The 13,306-nt window shown below is 43.0% G+C and overlaps 4 protein-coding genes across 4 annotated transcripts; 1 reads left to right on the top strand and 3 right to left on the bottom strand.

Moving 5' to 3' along the window:
• Positions 1-355: 355 nt before the first annotated feature.
• On the bottom strand, positions 356-758 carry LOC116037294 (histone H4). Its single transcript, XM_031281141.2, has one exon. It carries the CDS (start codon positions 714-716, stop codon positions 405-407), a length of 312 nt encoding a protein of 103 aa, XP_031137001.1. The 5' UTR covers positions 717-758; the 3' UTR covers positions 356-404.
• A 3,064-nt stretch (positions 759-3,822) lies between these two features.
• On the top strand, positions 3,823-4,800 carry LOC116037181 (histone H1-like). The gene has a single exon (XM_031280964.2). The coding sequence runs from the start codon at positions 4,134-4,136 to the stop codon at positions 4,734-4,736; it is 603 nt and encodes a 200-aa protein (XP_031136824.1). The 5' UTR covers positions 3,823-4,133; the 3' UTR covers positions 4,737-4,800.
• A 727-nt stretch (positions 4,801-5,527) lies between these two features.
• Positions 5,528-6,060, bottom strand: LOC116037289 (histone H2B-like). Its single transcript, XM_031281128.2, has one exon. It carries the CDS (start codon positions 6,022-6,024, stop codon positions 5,650-5,652), a length of 375 nt encoding a protein of 124 aa, XP_031136988.1. The 5' UTR covers positions 6,025-6,060; the 3' UTR covers positions 5,528-5,649.
• A 1,376-nt stretch (positions 6,061-7,436) lies between these two features.
• Positions 7,437-7,936, bottom strand: LOC116037269 (histone H2A-like). The gene has a single exon (XM_031281091.2). The coding sequence runs from the start codon at positions 7,829-7,831 to the stop codon at positions 7,448-7,450; it is 384 nt and encodes a 127-aa protein (XP_031136951.1). The 5' UTR covers positions 7,832-7,936; the 3' UTR covers positions 7,437-7,447.
• Between the last annotated feature and the right edge of the window lie 5,370 nt (positions 7,937-13,306).

Raw genomic sequence — 13,306 nt, 5'->3', positions numbered from 1 at the left:
TAGGAGGTCAGTAGGCTAACGTAGCTGGGTGCGAGATTATGGATTGCTTTGTAGATGAGGAGGGTCTTATATTCAATACTGTAGTGCACAGGGAGCCAGTGGAGATTAGGCAGTAAAGTTGAATTGACAGAAATGTTTGGTCATATTGAGGACTCATTGCGTGCATGTGGCATACATTTGATACAAACAGAACGTCACTAGGTTGGTTAATAATTATTGTACAAGTGGCGTTATGTGGTACTATCACTTGAAAATGAAATTTGATACCTTAAAACTTCCCACCATAATTAAAATGGTAGGTAAAAGTTTATGTTATGAGTTTATGATAACAGGAAGCCGGTCTTTAGATGAAGTGTGTGGCTCTTAAAAGAGCCGTTGTGTTGTTGAGTTTGTCCGGATCAGGTTTAACCTCCGAAGCCGTACAGGGTGCGGCCCTGCCTCTTCAGAGCGTACACCACATCCATGGCGGTCACCGTCTTCCTCTTGGCGTGCTCGGTGTAGGTGACGGCATCACGGATGACGTTCTCCAGGAACACCTTGAGCACACCGCGGGTCTCCTCGTAGATCAGACCGGAGATACGCTTCACTCCGCCGCGGCGAGCCAGACGGCGGATGGCGGGTTTGGTGATGCCCTGGATGTTATCACGGAGAACTTTACGGTGACGCTTAGCGCCTCCTTTACCGAGTCCTTTGCCTCCCTTGCCTCTTCCAGACATTTTGACTTCAGTCGGTGTTGGGTCGTTAGAAACGAATGAGCTCAACATCACCAGACCGGCTGTATTTACATCTTATCTGCGGACGTAAGAGAGGACAGATGGCGCCAACCTCGGTGGGCGGAGTCAAACCCAGCAGCCCTCCCCACATTCTCTTTCAAAACTGAACCGTTTTTCTTTCCTTTTGATGATTATGTATTCATGTATTTTTTATCCTTCGTGTCTTCCTGCCTCTATAGTAGTTTTATACTTCGGAGGTTCAGAGTGAAGGTTTACAGCCTCATATACCTGACCTTTGTTTAACATTTATTATAATAATGTTAATTCCTTTCTGTTGAAGGAACTAGTGGACCTAAATTATGATAACTCATGACTAAAAAATAAGTTTCTTTGTGAAACATCTCCTTCCTGTCAAGTTATCTTTCTCTATAAATAAAGTTGATTTGTTTCAGATATTTTCTAAAATCAAGCTCTATTGTTTTTTACTTTAGTTCACAGCTACCTGACTTTTTCAGTCGAGTTTCAGGATAAAGACTTTATTTCACCCTTAAAAGACTATCAGTTTTAATATATATATATATATATATATAAAATCACACAGAGGTAATGTACGGAAGCCGAGAACGGCCACAAGATAACAGCAGCAAGAGAGAACATCATGGTGAGCTGGGAGGGAATCATTACCAAATGTAACAAATCACAGAGAGGTACTCTAACTACAGGCTATATGTTTGAGACTGATCAGAAACATCAGGGGAACAGATTTGAAATGATAAAAACATAATAGCCTATATGCTGAACAGTTAGAGTCAGAAGCTCACATAAGGAACATATAGGTCAATGGAAGAAACTACATGTATGTATTTGTAGAAAAAAAAGAAGTAAATTTCCCCAAATACAAATGTTTGACTGCAACTGTATGTCTGTCTGTCTGTCTGTCTATCTATCTATCTATCTATCTATCTGAGCAGTTTAACCCATTTTTGTCACTAAGTATATCTCATGCATCATGTTATCCTTTTGTGTGTGCTGATTGCACATTTACACGTCATCAGTCCCAGTCAGATTCAAGCTGTACCAACATTTCCATCTCTGTAGCTCAACGTTATCATCTCTAAAGCACAACGTTTCCATCTCTGTAGCCGCAACGTTTCCATGTCTATAGCACAGTAAGGACATCATTTAATTTCACAGCCCCCACAAACTATTCACAGCAAGATAGCTTATCTAACGGCTTGAACCAACAAGAGTTGTTGGGTCCATCAAAGGAGTGTCCTGGGGCCACTCTTTCTTTAATGGCTTCAGCTGTTATTGTGTCTCATGGAGATTTAGAAGTTGTGTGCAAATAAAATGTCTTGTTCTGGATCCAGAATTTGACTTACTGGAAAAGAGCCAGGAGATGAAAGTAAATGTAGGTGACCCTATCATATTAGAAAACAGTGAACTATTTAGGGATGTACATTATAACAATTATCAGGCGAGGCCATGACTTTGAAAGGCCTCACTAAAAATTGCCAAAATACTCAACTCTTGACAAGAAAATCAGGGTTGCTTTAAGTTGAGTTTGTGAAGAAAAAAATGCTGTTTTATATCCAGCTGCTTCGTTAAAACTATACAAAAAGAATGCCGTATACTGAGGAAAGAAGGTTTATTTTTAAGGGTGCAACAAATGTCGTTCTGATGTGCTGTGTGACTGGGTTGTTGTGCCACGCCCAGTACCATATGACGAAAGCCTCAACGCAGCGTTATTATGGATCCCACTACACAGTCCAACACATCAGGACGATATTCATAAGAACACAGTTCAATAACAAGACGACAGAAGTACAGGTTAAAGTGCTCATATTATGCTTTTTGGCTTTTTCCCTTTCCTTTATTGTGTTATCTTTTTTGTGCATGTTATAGGTTTACAAAGTGAAAAAGCCCAAAGTCCCCCCCAAAGGGACTTACCATCTCCAACAGAAAACACTGTTCACAAACTGCTCCAAACAGCTCTATTGTAGTCCAGCCTTTACTTCAGAGACAAACGTGGTCACTTTGGAACACGTTATAATGCTCACCTAGCTTTGCAACTGACAAGCTAGCAGTACTTACTGAGCATGTGTGACTCCCAACAAAGATGGTACAGAGTGAGATGTCTCACTCTGTAGCTAAAACAGAGAGCTCAACACACAGGGTGAAAAGAGGAGCTGCAGCAATGTGCAGTACAACAAAAATATGGTGTTTTCTGAAAATTAAACCACATAAACCTATTCTGGTACAACCTCTAAATACAATTATGAACCTGAAAATGAGCATAATTAAATTGATTGTTTCTTCACATGTTCAGTTGAGCGTGTGGCATCATTTTGGCACAAATGGATCCCCATAATAACCAAGAGGGAAAATAACAAAAATTATGAAAGAACTGCCAAAATGATTGGGTCATATTGAGCTGTAAGGAGAAATGCCTTAGTTCATTTTAGCTCTGTAGAATCTGAGCTGCTGTATTGATCTGAGGTTTTAAAGGAAGTCCAAATCTAAATTTCAGTCAGTCAGTCTTTACTTTCAACCTCAGCAACATAGCCTACAAAGAATAACTTAATGTAGTTTTCCACTTTTCAGGAATGGTATCATTAAAAGAGTGTAACTGTAACCAGTGGTGTAGTCTCCCTGGAGAAGTGAGTAGCAGTAGCCTAGTATATAACTAAGGAGAAATCCTCCTTTATTTGAATGGGTATAGGTCTGATGGTGATTATACTGTAAATTGACAAAAAAAAAAGATGTGGATATACTCCATTTTTGTCCGTGTGATCAGAAGAACTACTCCCTATAACTATATTTAACGTATTCCTCAGCAGAGGAGCTGTTCACAGCGAGCAGCTCTGATAGGAAGTCTGGCTAAACTCGGCCATCTTCAGTGTGTTTGCTGCCACCAGAAAAACTCCAGTTTATTACAAACTCATCGACAGCAGATGGTTGTTTTAACGTCGAGTCCCTGAACAAACATGTGGGCCAGCTGGAAAACGGCTTTAAATTAAACTGTGATGCGATTTAAATCATTTTAGAGGAGAAATGAGTGGGAAAAGCCGCTGAGCAGTTCTGTTCACGGCGGTGAGGAGGTGAGGTTTGGAGGCTCCACAGACTAAATGCAGAGAGCACCAGAGCTCTGCGGGACTTCAACATGAAGAGACACGAGTCCGGTATCGGCCCCGACACTGTCACACTGCAGCACGTCTCCCACATTTAGTTTGGAGGCTTTTATCAGCGAAGAGAAAACACAAAGTGGCATCCAGACTGCACAGAGGAGCCACCGACTGGGATGGACTGAGTCTCCACGGTTCTCATGGTGTGTTTAAGTGCACCGTCCTGCTCTGTACTTTTCATCAGTCCAGTAAGACTCTGTGTTAAAGTGAGTAGGAACAGAAGCTTGAGTAGAAAATGGCAGAAGTAGCTCCAGCCGCCTCGCCGGCCAAAGTAGCCAAGAAGAAGGTTTCCAAACCGAAGAAGGTCGGCCCCAGCGTCAGCGAGCTCATCGTTCAAACTGTGGCCGCTTCCAAGGAGCGGAGCGGCGTGTCTGCGGCCGCCCTCAAGAAGGCTCTGGCCGCCGGAGGCTACGATGTGGACAAGAACAAGGCCCGCGTCAAGACCGCCATCAAGAGCCTGGTGGCGAAGGGGACTCTGGTCCAGACCAAGGGGACCGGGGCCTCCGGATCCTTCAAGATGAACAAGAAGGCTGTTGACACCAAGGCTAAGAAGCCGGTCAAGAAAGCCGCTCCTAAAGCCAAGAAGCCCGCAGCGGCCAAGAAGCCCAAAGCAGCGGCAGCTAAGAAGCCCGCAGCCGCCAAGAAGTCCCCGAAGAAGGCCAAGAAACCCGCAGCGGTCAAGAAAGCAGCCAAGAGCCCCAAGAAGGCCACAAAGAGCCCCAAAAAGGCGACCAAGAGCCCCAAGAAAGTGGTCAAAAAGGCCCCTGCAGCCAAGAAAGCCCCCGCGAAGAAGGCTGCCAAGCCCAAAGTGAAGAAGGCAGCACCCAAGAAGAAGTGAGCTGTAGTCCGTCTCATCAACAAACGGCTCTTTTAAGAGCCACCACATCATCCTCAGAGAGCATTTTCCTTTTTAATCGTCATTAACAGCACGCTTTATTAGATCAGGAGTAAACACAATGGTTATAATTTATTAAGTCTTTAAAATAAGAAACCTGGCCTACTTAAACGAGACAAAGTAAGAATAATAAATAGAGTAGGCTATTTATATTTTTGTGTCTTTTAAAACCAACAAGTTCCTAAATTTCAGTTTTGTTATATAAATGATCAGTTCAAAGTCCCAGAGGTTGTCTGTGGAAGTGCAATCAAATCCAATAACATCAACATAACTGTAAACATGATCGTTTTATTGAAATAACAAACCAGAAGGGAACACAAATCTTAATTTAAAAAAAAAAAAAAAATTAAACTTCATTTTATACCAAAACAACTATTGTTCAGTCTTTGCTACAAATCTATTCAATCTATTTTTATTAATAAAAGGATTATTTCAGTCTTTTGAATAAAAAGTCTTACATTGTATATTTATGGGCATATTTTATCAAGGGTGAAGGGTCTCAATGGTTCTATCATGGATACACTCAGTCACGTTTAAGACTTAGATTCTTAGTTCTTTAATGGGGGAAAAAAAGTCTTGACATCTCATTTATTCCCCTTTTACATTATGGTTGGATAAACTTATTCTCATAGAGAGCTCTTATTTGTCTCATCTGTTTTACTGTATGAGCTTAAACTGTTCCCAATTGTTTTAGTTTACAGTTCAACCACTGTTGCTATAGATAACCTGAACATTCAGTCACTTTCTTTAGTGTTTAACATTGATAGTGTATCGGTGATAACAGGAAGACCTCTTTAGATGAAGTGAGTGGCTCTTAAAAGAGCCGTTGGTTTAGAGAATTACAGCAGCGGGATGTTTACTTGGAGCTGGTGTACTTGGTGACGGCCTTGGTGCCCTCAGACACGGCGTGCTTGGCCAGCTCCCCAGGCAGCAGCAGCCTCACGGCGGTCTGGATCTCCCTGGAAGTGATGGTGGAGCGCTTGTTGTAATGAGCCAGACGGGAGGACTCACCGGCGATTCGCTCAAAGATGTCGCTCACAAACGAGTTCATGATGCCCATAGCCTTGGAGGAGATGCCGGTGTCGGGGTGGACCTGCTTCAGCACCTTGTACACGTAGATGGCGTAGCTCTCCTTCCTGGTCTTTCTCTTCTTCTTGCCGGTCTTGCTGACAGCCTTAGAGACGGCTTTCTTGGAGCCCTTCTTGGGCGCTTTGACGGAGGGTTCCGGCATGTTAATACACTGACAGTTTCTCCTAAATCGAATATAGCGACGCAGCACAGAACGTTCAATTTGTATCCACTCGATGCAAATGTAACTGTGCTGTTGCTCGCACAGGATTGGTTGTCTCCTGAGCGCAGGACTGAGCATGCGCTGAACAAGTAGCCGTCCTGTGAGCAGATTTATTTACTCAAGGGATCAAAGAAAAGTGTCTTGTGATTATGATTGACTGCATAAAGACAAAGTGCTCGATGTGTTCATAAGAAATATCACTACACGATCAGATGTAAATTATACATTATAGGTACATCTTAAAAGCACTAGACTACAAGCTGGCTTTTTAATAACTAAACATATCTTTGACCTACATTAATCTTTCATAGGTTTTGGTAACCTTTGAAAAGTTAGCTAAAACTCTTAAAAAGTTAAATATCAAGAAATGGTTGATTTTGAAGATATGAAGATGCAAGTACGCTTGTTAATAACTTTTATAAACATGTATGCTAGTGGTAATGAGACATTACTTTTGTTAAAAAAAAATCTGTTAAACATTAAAATGTATACCCTCTTTTATAGAAAGTTATGGTAACTGATAAAAAGTGATATTAAACATGGTTGGTGAGGATATGTAAAGATTAAAATTAGCTGTACCATTACACATCTTGCCATGACTCATGGGGCTATGATTCTAAACAAAAAAAACACCAGTCCAGATGTTTTGGAATTAAATATATTTTAGTCATTTGGGCAGTGGTGACAGAGGTTAAAAAGCGAGGGAGGTCGCAGGTTCAATCCCCAGACCGGCAGGATAAAATCTGGGTGGGGAAAGTGAAAGAGCAGCGCTTGTCCCTCCCTCATTACCACCACTGAGCAAGGCCCTTAACCTCCAACCTCTCCAGTGGAGCTGCTCAGTGGCCAGCAGATCAGACTGTGGTTGTAGGTACTGGGAGGCTTCCAGGTATGAAGGTTCCTTCGAAAATGAAATGGGAACCAAATTCAGGTGCACAGTAAACGTTTGAGTACAGTTGACACTCCCTAAAGGCATCAAGCCACGTGTTTGAGATCTGGTTTTGAGGGATAATATAAACAAATATTGACTTCGGCTATTGTTGCAATGAGTTGTATTGCTTCATGGAAGTTGTTGAAGTGGTGGAGGAACTTAGAGCTTTTTCCTCAAGTAGAAGTAGTAATTCTACTGTAGGCATACTGTTAAAAGATAAAATCCTCCATGAAGTACAAAAATATCAAAATATAGGCTACCCAAAGTGGCAAAGAAAAAAAGTATGCCTAACAATTTTGCAGAATGACATTTCATAAGCTATTGTATTATAGCCTATAGAGGGGAAAAAAAAACAGTGCTCTTTATCAGGAGAGTGTGTGGCTCTTAAAAGAGCCTTTTTGTGTGTTGTTTCCAACAGTCAGCGAGTCTCCAGTTTTACTTCTTGGCGGGCTTCTCGGTCTTCTTGGGCAGCAGGACGGCCTGGATGTTGGGCAGCACGCCGCCCTGAGCGATGGTCACTCCGCCCAGCAGCTTGTTGAGCTCCTCGTCGTTGCGGACAGCCAGCTGCAGGTGACGGGGGATGATACGGGTCTTCTTGTTGTCGCGGGCAGCGTTTCCAGCCAGTTCCAGGATCTCAGCGGTCAGGTACTCCAGCACAGCCGCCAGGTAGACGGGGGCGCCGGCACCCACACGCTGAGCGTAGTTGCCTTTGCGGAGCAGCCTGTGAACACGGCCGACTGGGAACTGGAGCCCGGCACGGGATGAGCGGGTCTTTGCCTTAGCTCTGGCTTTTCCTCCGGTTTTTCCTCGACCACTCATTTTTAGCTGCTCTCGTAAGTCTCGACTCAGAGAAATGTTTTCACAACGGCTGAAACCCTCCTTTTATGTCCGCGGAGCGCGGGAGCCGACCAGTTCCAGCCAGACCAACCAGAAAAGAGGCTTCCAGCAGAGCAGCAGAGGGCGGCCCGCTCTGACATTTTTGGCGGACTTTTTCAAAACATTGTTCGCCAATGAGCAGCGGAGATTCGGGCGGTGGGTCGCTCCTTGAGGCGGTGCTGAGCTCCAGAGGAGCCCCTCACCAATCAGGAGCCGGAGGTCTGAAGCGGTCTCTCATAGCTCACATCCGGTCCCACAGTTTAAGAGCACAGCTTCACCGTTTGACTTCATATTTCTCCTGATCGCAGAAAGGAAAAGCCATGGCAAGAACCAAGCAGACCGCTCGTAAATCTACCGGAGGCAAAGCGCCCAGGAAGCAGCTGGCCACCAAGGCTGCCCGTAAGAGCGCCCCGGCCACCGGCGGCGTGAAGAAGCCTCACCGTTACAGGCCCGGTACCGTGGCTCTGAGAGAGATCCGTCGCTATCAGAAATCCACGGAGCTGCTGATCCGCAAGCTGCCCTTCCAGCGCCTGGTCAGAGAAATCGCTCAGGACTTCAAGACCGACCTGCGCTTCCAGAGCTCCGCCGTCATGGCTCTGCAGGAGGCCAGCGAGGCTTACCTGGTCGGTCTGTTCGAGGACACCAATCTGTGCGCCATCCACGCCAAGAGGGTCACCATCATGCCCAAAGACATCCAGCTGGCCCGTCGTATCCGCGGGGAGAGGGCTTAAACTGCTGCTGCTCTACACACCACAACGGCTCTTTTAAGAGCCACCAAATCATCTTAAAAGAGCATTTCCTTTTTATTCTTCTGTTTTAAACACGAAACGCACAATCTGTACTTGTATGAAATATTGACACATATGAGCTGAACTGAAGTCGAAGGAAGGAAAAAAACGTGTCTGAAAGTTGGAATTTTTCTGGTAGCTGTGAGATAACAGGCACAGGCTAATTATTGTTAACTAACATGCTAGTTATCATTAGTAATTACACTTAAACAGCTAATGTGAGACGAAACTGCCTGCGTGCTTCTCCTGTATTATACGGTAATTTCTCTACTGTGCGACAGTAAGTCTCGTGGTTATGACCCAATCGTTAGCCTATTTTTATAAAAACGTCTGCTACGGAGCCATAACGTGAGGTACAAGGTAATGGAGCCTTTTATACATTGTCGTGTTTCTTTAGAAATAAACAATGGACAAATAGTCTTTAAACGCTTCAGATGTGAAGTTATTTGCTGTCAAAGTGACTCCAAAATGAATGGAAGTCAATGGAATGCTAACGCGGGGGTGATCGTTTGGTAGCATCAAAATGGCGCCATAGGAGGTTCGAGCTCTGAAGCGAAGCCTACCCCCTTGGAAAGAGTAGGTTTTTGTCACCACGGTCAGGTTTTCGTGGATATCCTCACGGCTGTGGTTTGGCTTCGAGGCTGTGGCCGAACCACAGCCGTGAGCCCATATTTATTGTGATCAACAATTATATTCTAGCCTCCGTTGAGGATCGTTTGGAGGTTTTCGTCACCACCGTCAGACTGTACGTGACCACCATGTTTGTTAAATAAAAAAACATTACCTTTTCTATTTAGGGTTAAAGAAAACATTGCATAGATCTTTTAAAGGAGTACACGTGAAACAGTATAAAAAATGAACAAAAGTGAATATTCAACATTTAACAGCATGTGTGTGTACTAAGAATGCCAGATAATGATTTAAAAACTCTAAATACATATTAGACCAAATAAATAAAAAATAATTTGCTTTTTATTGTGTCTGACGGTGTTGACAAAAACAAAGTAATAACTGGAAAAACGTCTATTTTATGAAAAAAATACAAAATGAAGAGGTTTCACCTGTACATTGCTGAACAGCCAAGATGTTGGTCTATAACGATATACCTTCAGATTTTGTAATTTAACTAACTTTTTATTTTCAAAATTAAAACCTGTTTTATCCAAATTCCCAAGAATTAGTGAAATACAATGACGACATATTAAAGTGCCCATATTATGAAAAAAACACTTTTTCTGGGGTTTGGGGTGTTATATTGTGTCTCTGGTACATCCACACACATACAAACTTTGAAAAAAATCCATCCATGCTGTTTAGAGTGAGATACGGTTTCTGAATGTGTCCTGCCTTCAGTCTCTGGGTGAGCTGTTCAAAATCGGCACGGCTTGTGACGTCACAATGCCGATTTTGAACAGCTCACCCAGAACCCTGATACGAGCAGGCTAACCGCAACCATTAGCTCGTAGCGTTAGCATGCTAACGCTAGCATGCTACCTCGTTCTCAATAGCAAAGCACTGCTACAACACCACACAAGTTCACCATAATCTACAAAAGAACTACTTCCATGTGCGCCCTCATTTAGAAGTCTCCCAGCTACTCCTGCCTTGTAACTGACCGAAGTTGTAGAAACAGCCTTTCTTTTACGGTCTATGGAGCTAGCTAGCTGACATGATCTACATCTGAGCTACTGGGCATGTGCATTGCAATCAAAGATGGTACAGAAGAAGAAGAAGAAAAGAGGTCTCACTCTGTAGCTAAAACAGAGACCAGGAGAAAAGAGGATCTGCAGCAGTGAGAGAGAGCGGTGCAGTACAACAAAAATATGGTGTTTTTTGAAAATTAAACGATGTAAACCTATTCTGGTACAACCTTAAAATACAATTATGAACCTGAAAATGAGCATAATATGGCTGCTTTAAGTCCATTCCGAAAGAAAAAAAATGAAATAGAAACAAATCTTTAATGGACTAAAAAACAGCTGTATTATTAATTTGTCGGTTAAGTACATTATAATAAAGCTAATTTTATGTTGAGATAAGCTGTGTTTGCTCAGGAGAGAACTTGTTCTTTAAATAAGAATAATCAGAAGAATGTGAAAAAAACTGGTGAATTATGAATTAAATTAAGAATTGAACAGGTCACATTTATTACAGTTGAATCCTGTTCAGTTGAACACTTTGATCAGCAGAGGGAGATAAAGCAGCAGCAGAATAGTGCTGCAAGTTCCTCTCCTCAGAACACACCACAGGTGAATAGAGTAAAAAATAATAGATATCACCATGAAACTTCCCCTGTTGATTACTGACATTAAGACTAATCTTTTTTGTATTGCAATTTTTCTGAAATGTTATGTTTAAATTTGCAAAAGAGGCATTTAGGAGAAAATCTACAGACACAAACAGACACCGTGTTGTAAAATAAACAGCTGGCTGTGTATAGCTCATTCAGAATGCAGCGGCTCGACTTGTCTTCAAACTCCCCAAGTTCTCTCACACTACACCTCTCCTCCGCTCTCTTCACTGGTTACCAATTGCGGCCCGCATCCGCTTCAAGACACTAGTACTTCCGTACAGGGCCACGAACGGATCAGCACCCGCTTACATCCAGAACATGGTCAAACCATATACCCCAACCCGCCCACTTCGTTCTGCATCAGCCAAACTGCTGGCTGCCCCGTCACAGCGAGGGAGAACTAATCACTCAACGAAATCCTGACTGTTCACTGTCCTGGCTCCCAAATGGTGGAACGAGCTCCCCATCGATATCAGGATGGCCGAAAGCCTACACATCTTCCGCCGAAGGCTAAAAACACATCTCTTCCGACTACACCTCAGATAAAAAACAAAACAAAAAAAACATGCACTTTCAAACCTGCACTTTCATTTGTCTCTTTGTAGCTTTGCCTATTTAAAGCTACTGTATTTGCATTTACTACTTGTGGTCTGGAGTTTGAACCTTCACAGTTGAAAGCACTTAATTGTAAGTCGCTTTGGATAAAAGCGTCAGCTAAATGACATGTAATGTAATGTAATGTATTTGGGTTGTCTGAAAGATGTTTTTGCCTGTAGTGTCTGGTCTTAACAGACCTCCAGACTGCAGATTACCTGCTGAAATTTAAGATTTTAAACTAAAGTCATTCCATTGTTTCTCATCGTGTGAGGTTACGGGAGTTACACAGTATGATGTAAAGTGACAAGTTCCAGTTTGTCACATGTTTGATATGACTCATTCTGAAGAAATAAAGGAATATAACTTTAATGAAATAGATGCTTTCATCTTGAAGTCTTCAGCCTCTCTGTCTCAGCCTGTCTCCAGCTCATATGTCTCTGTCACACTGTGGTGTCACTTATTTTTTATTCCCAGTTTATAGTTTTGTAAAACTTTGTCTTGCAAAACGTGTTCTCTTCTCTTTGTTTACGTTTCACTGCTGAAGCAGCCTTCCCAGTTCATTATGTTTGGTGATTTCAGTCTGTCCACCTCTTTGGTCCAGACTGAAATATCTCAACAACTGTAGCGGTGGTTTTCTTGGTTTGTCGGTTCAATCTTACTCATTTAATTCAACTTCAAGGGCGTATTTATGTAATTGAAAGTTAAGTGATTTACTTGCTAACTGCGTGAGACCCCACAGCGGCCTCCATACAGAATAAATAGTCAGACGACTCCATGTCGATTGCAGAAGTTCACTGCATGCAGATTTATTTAAACAATTACATGTTTACAAGTAAACCGAGTAGAATACACTACATGTTGCAATATCTTAATTATTTATGTTTGGTAGATCATATTACTTTGGAATGGAGCCAGGTACAAGTGAGTTTGATAGTTTTACACACATCATCATCAACTCAGCTTTGTCTCAGAGAGAAAACTCCTCACAGACAAGATGCACATCGGCTATTCTGCCTTCCATGTTTCTGCTCACTCACATCTCCTTCAGTTCATCATCGTTCAAACTGAAGACAGCTTTAAACCTGCCAAGTGGTAGGGGATCTCCCTAGACTCCTCTTTAACCGCTGTGGAGAGTTGCGACCCAGCGGGGACCGATTTTGACAGGCAGGCCTCCTGCTAACTCACCGGGGGTGCATTTTAATAATAATTAATACTGTTTATTGATCCCCAGTGGGGAAATTACAATTTACACTCTGTTTGTTAGAAATCACTACACACAGGTCTGAAATACACACACATGCTCAGGACCTATTCATGCACAAATGGAGAGATGTCAGAATGGGTGGGCTGCCAGTGCTGGACCAGCACCCTGAGCGGTTGGGGGGGTACGGTGCCTTGCTCAAGAGCATCTGGCAGTGCCCAGGAGGTGAACTGGCATCTCTCCAGCTACCAATCCACACTCTGTACTTTGGTCCGTACTGGGACTTGAACCGGCAACCCTCCGGTTCCCAACCCAACTCCCTACAGACTGAGCTACTGGACCTGAACCTTCAGTAGTCCTGTGAGGAACGGCTTCAAAACCGTGAGTATTAACAAAAGACATATGGTTATAAAGCTCCCCTCGGGTAGTACTTTTTCTGTATAGGAGGTTGAAACGCCCGTGAACAAGGGGACATCTAGGGTAATAATCAAAGTCTCTTGCTTCGCCTCTGGGTTCCCTGACCCAGGCGAGGACCCTAT

The sequence above is a fragment of the Sander lucioperca genome, chromosome 6, assembly GCF_008315115.2.
Source record: "Sander lucioperca isolate FBNREF2018 chromosome 6, SLUC_FBN_1.2, whole genome shotgun sequence".
Classification (NCBI taxonomy): domain Eukaryota; kingdom Metazoa; phylum Chordata; class Actinopteri; order Perciformes; family Percidae; genus Sander; species Sander lucioperca.
The sequence above is the reverse complement of the archived record's forward strand: the minus strand, read 5'-3'. Positions and strand labels throughout refer to the sequence as shown.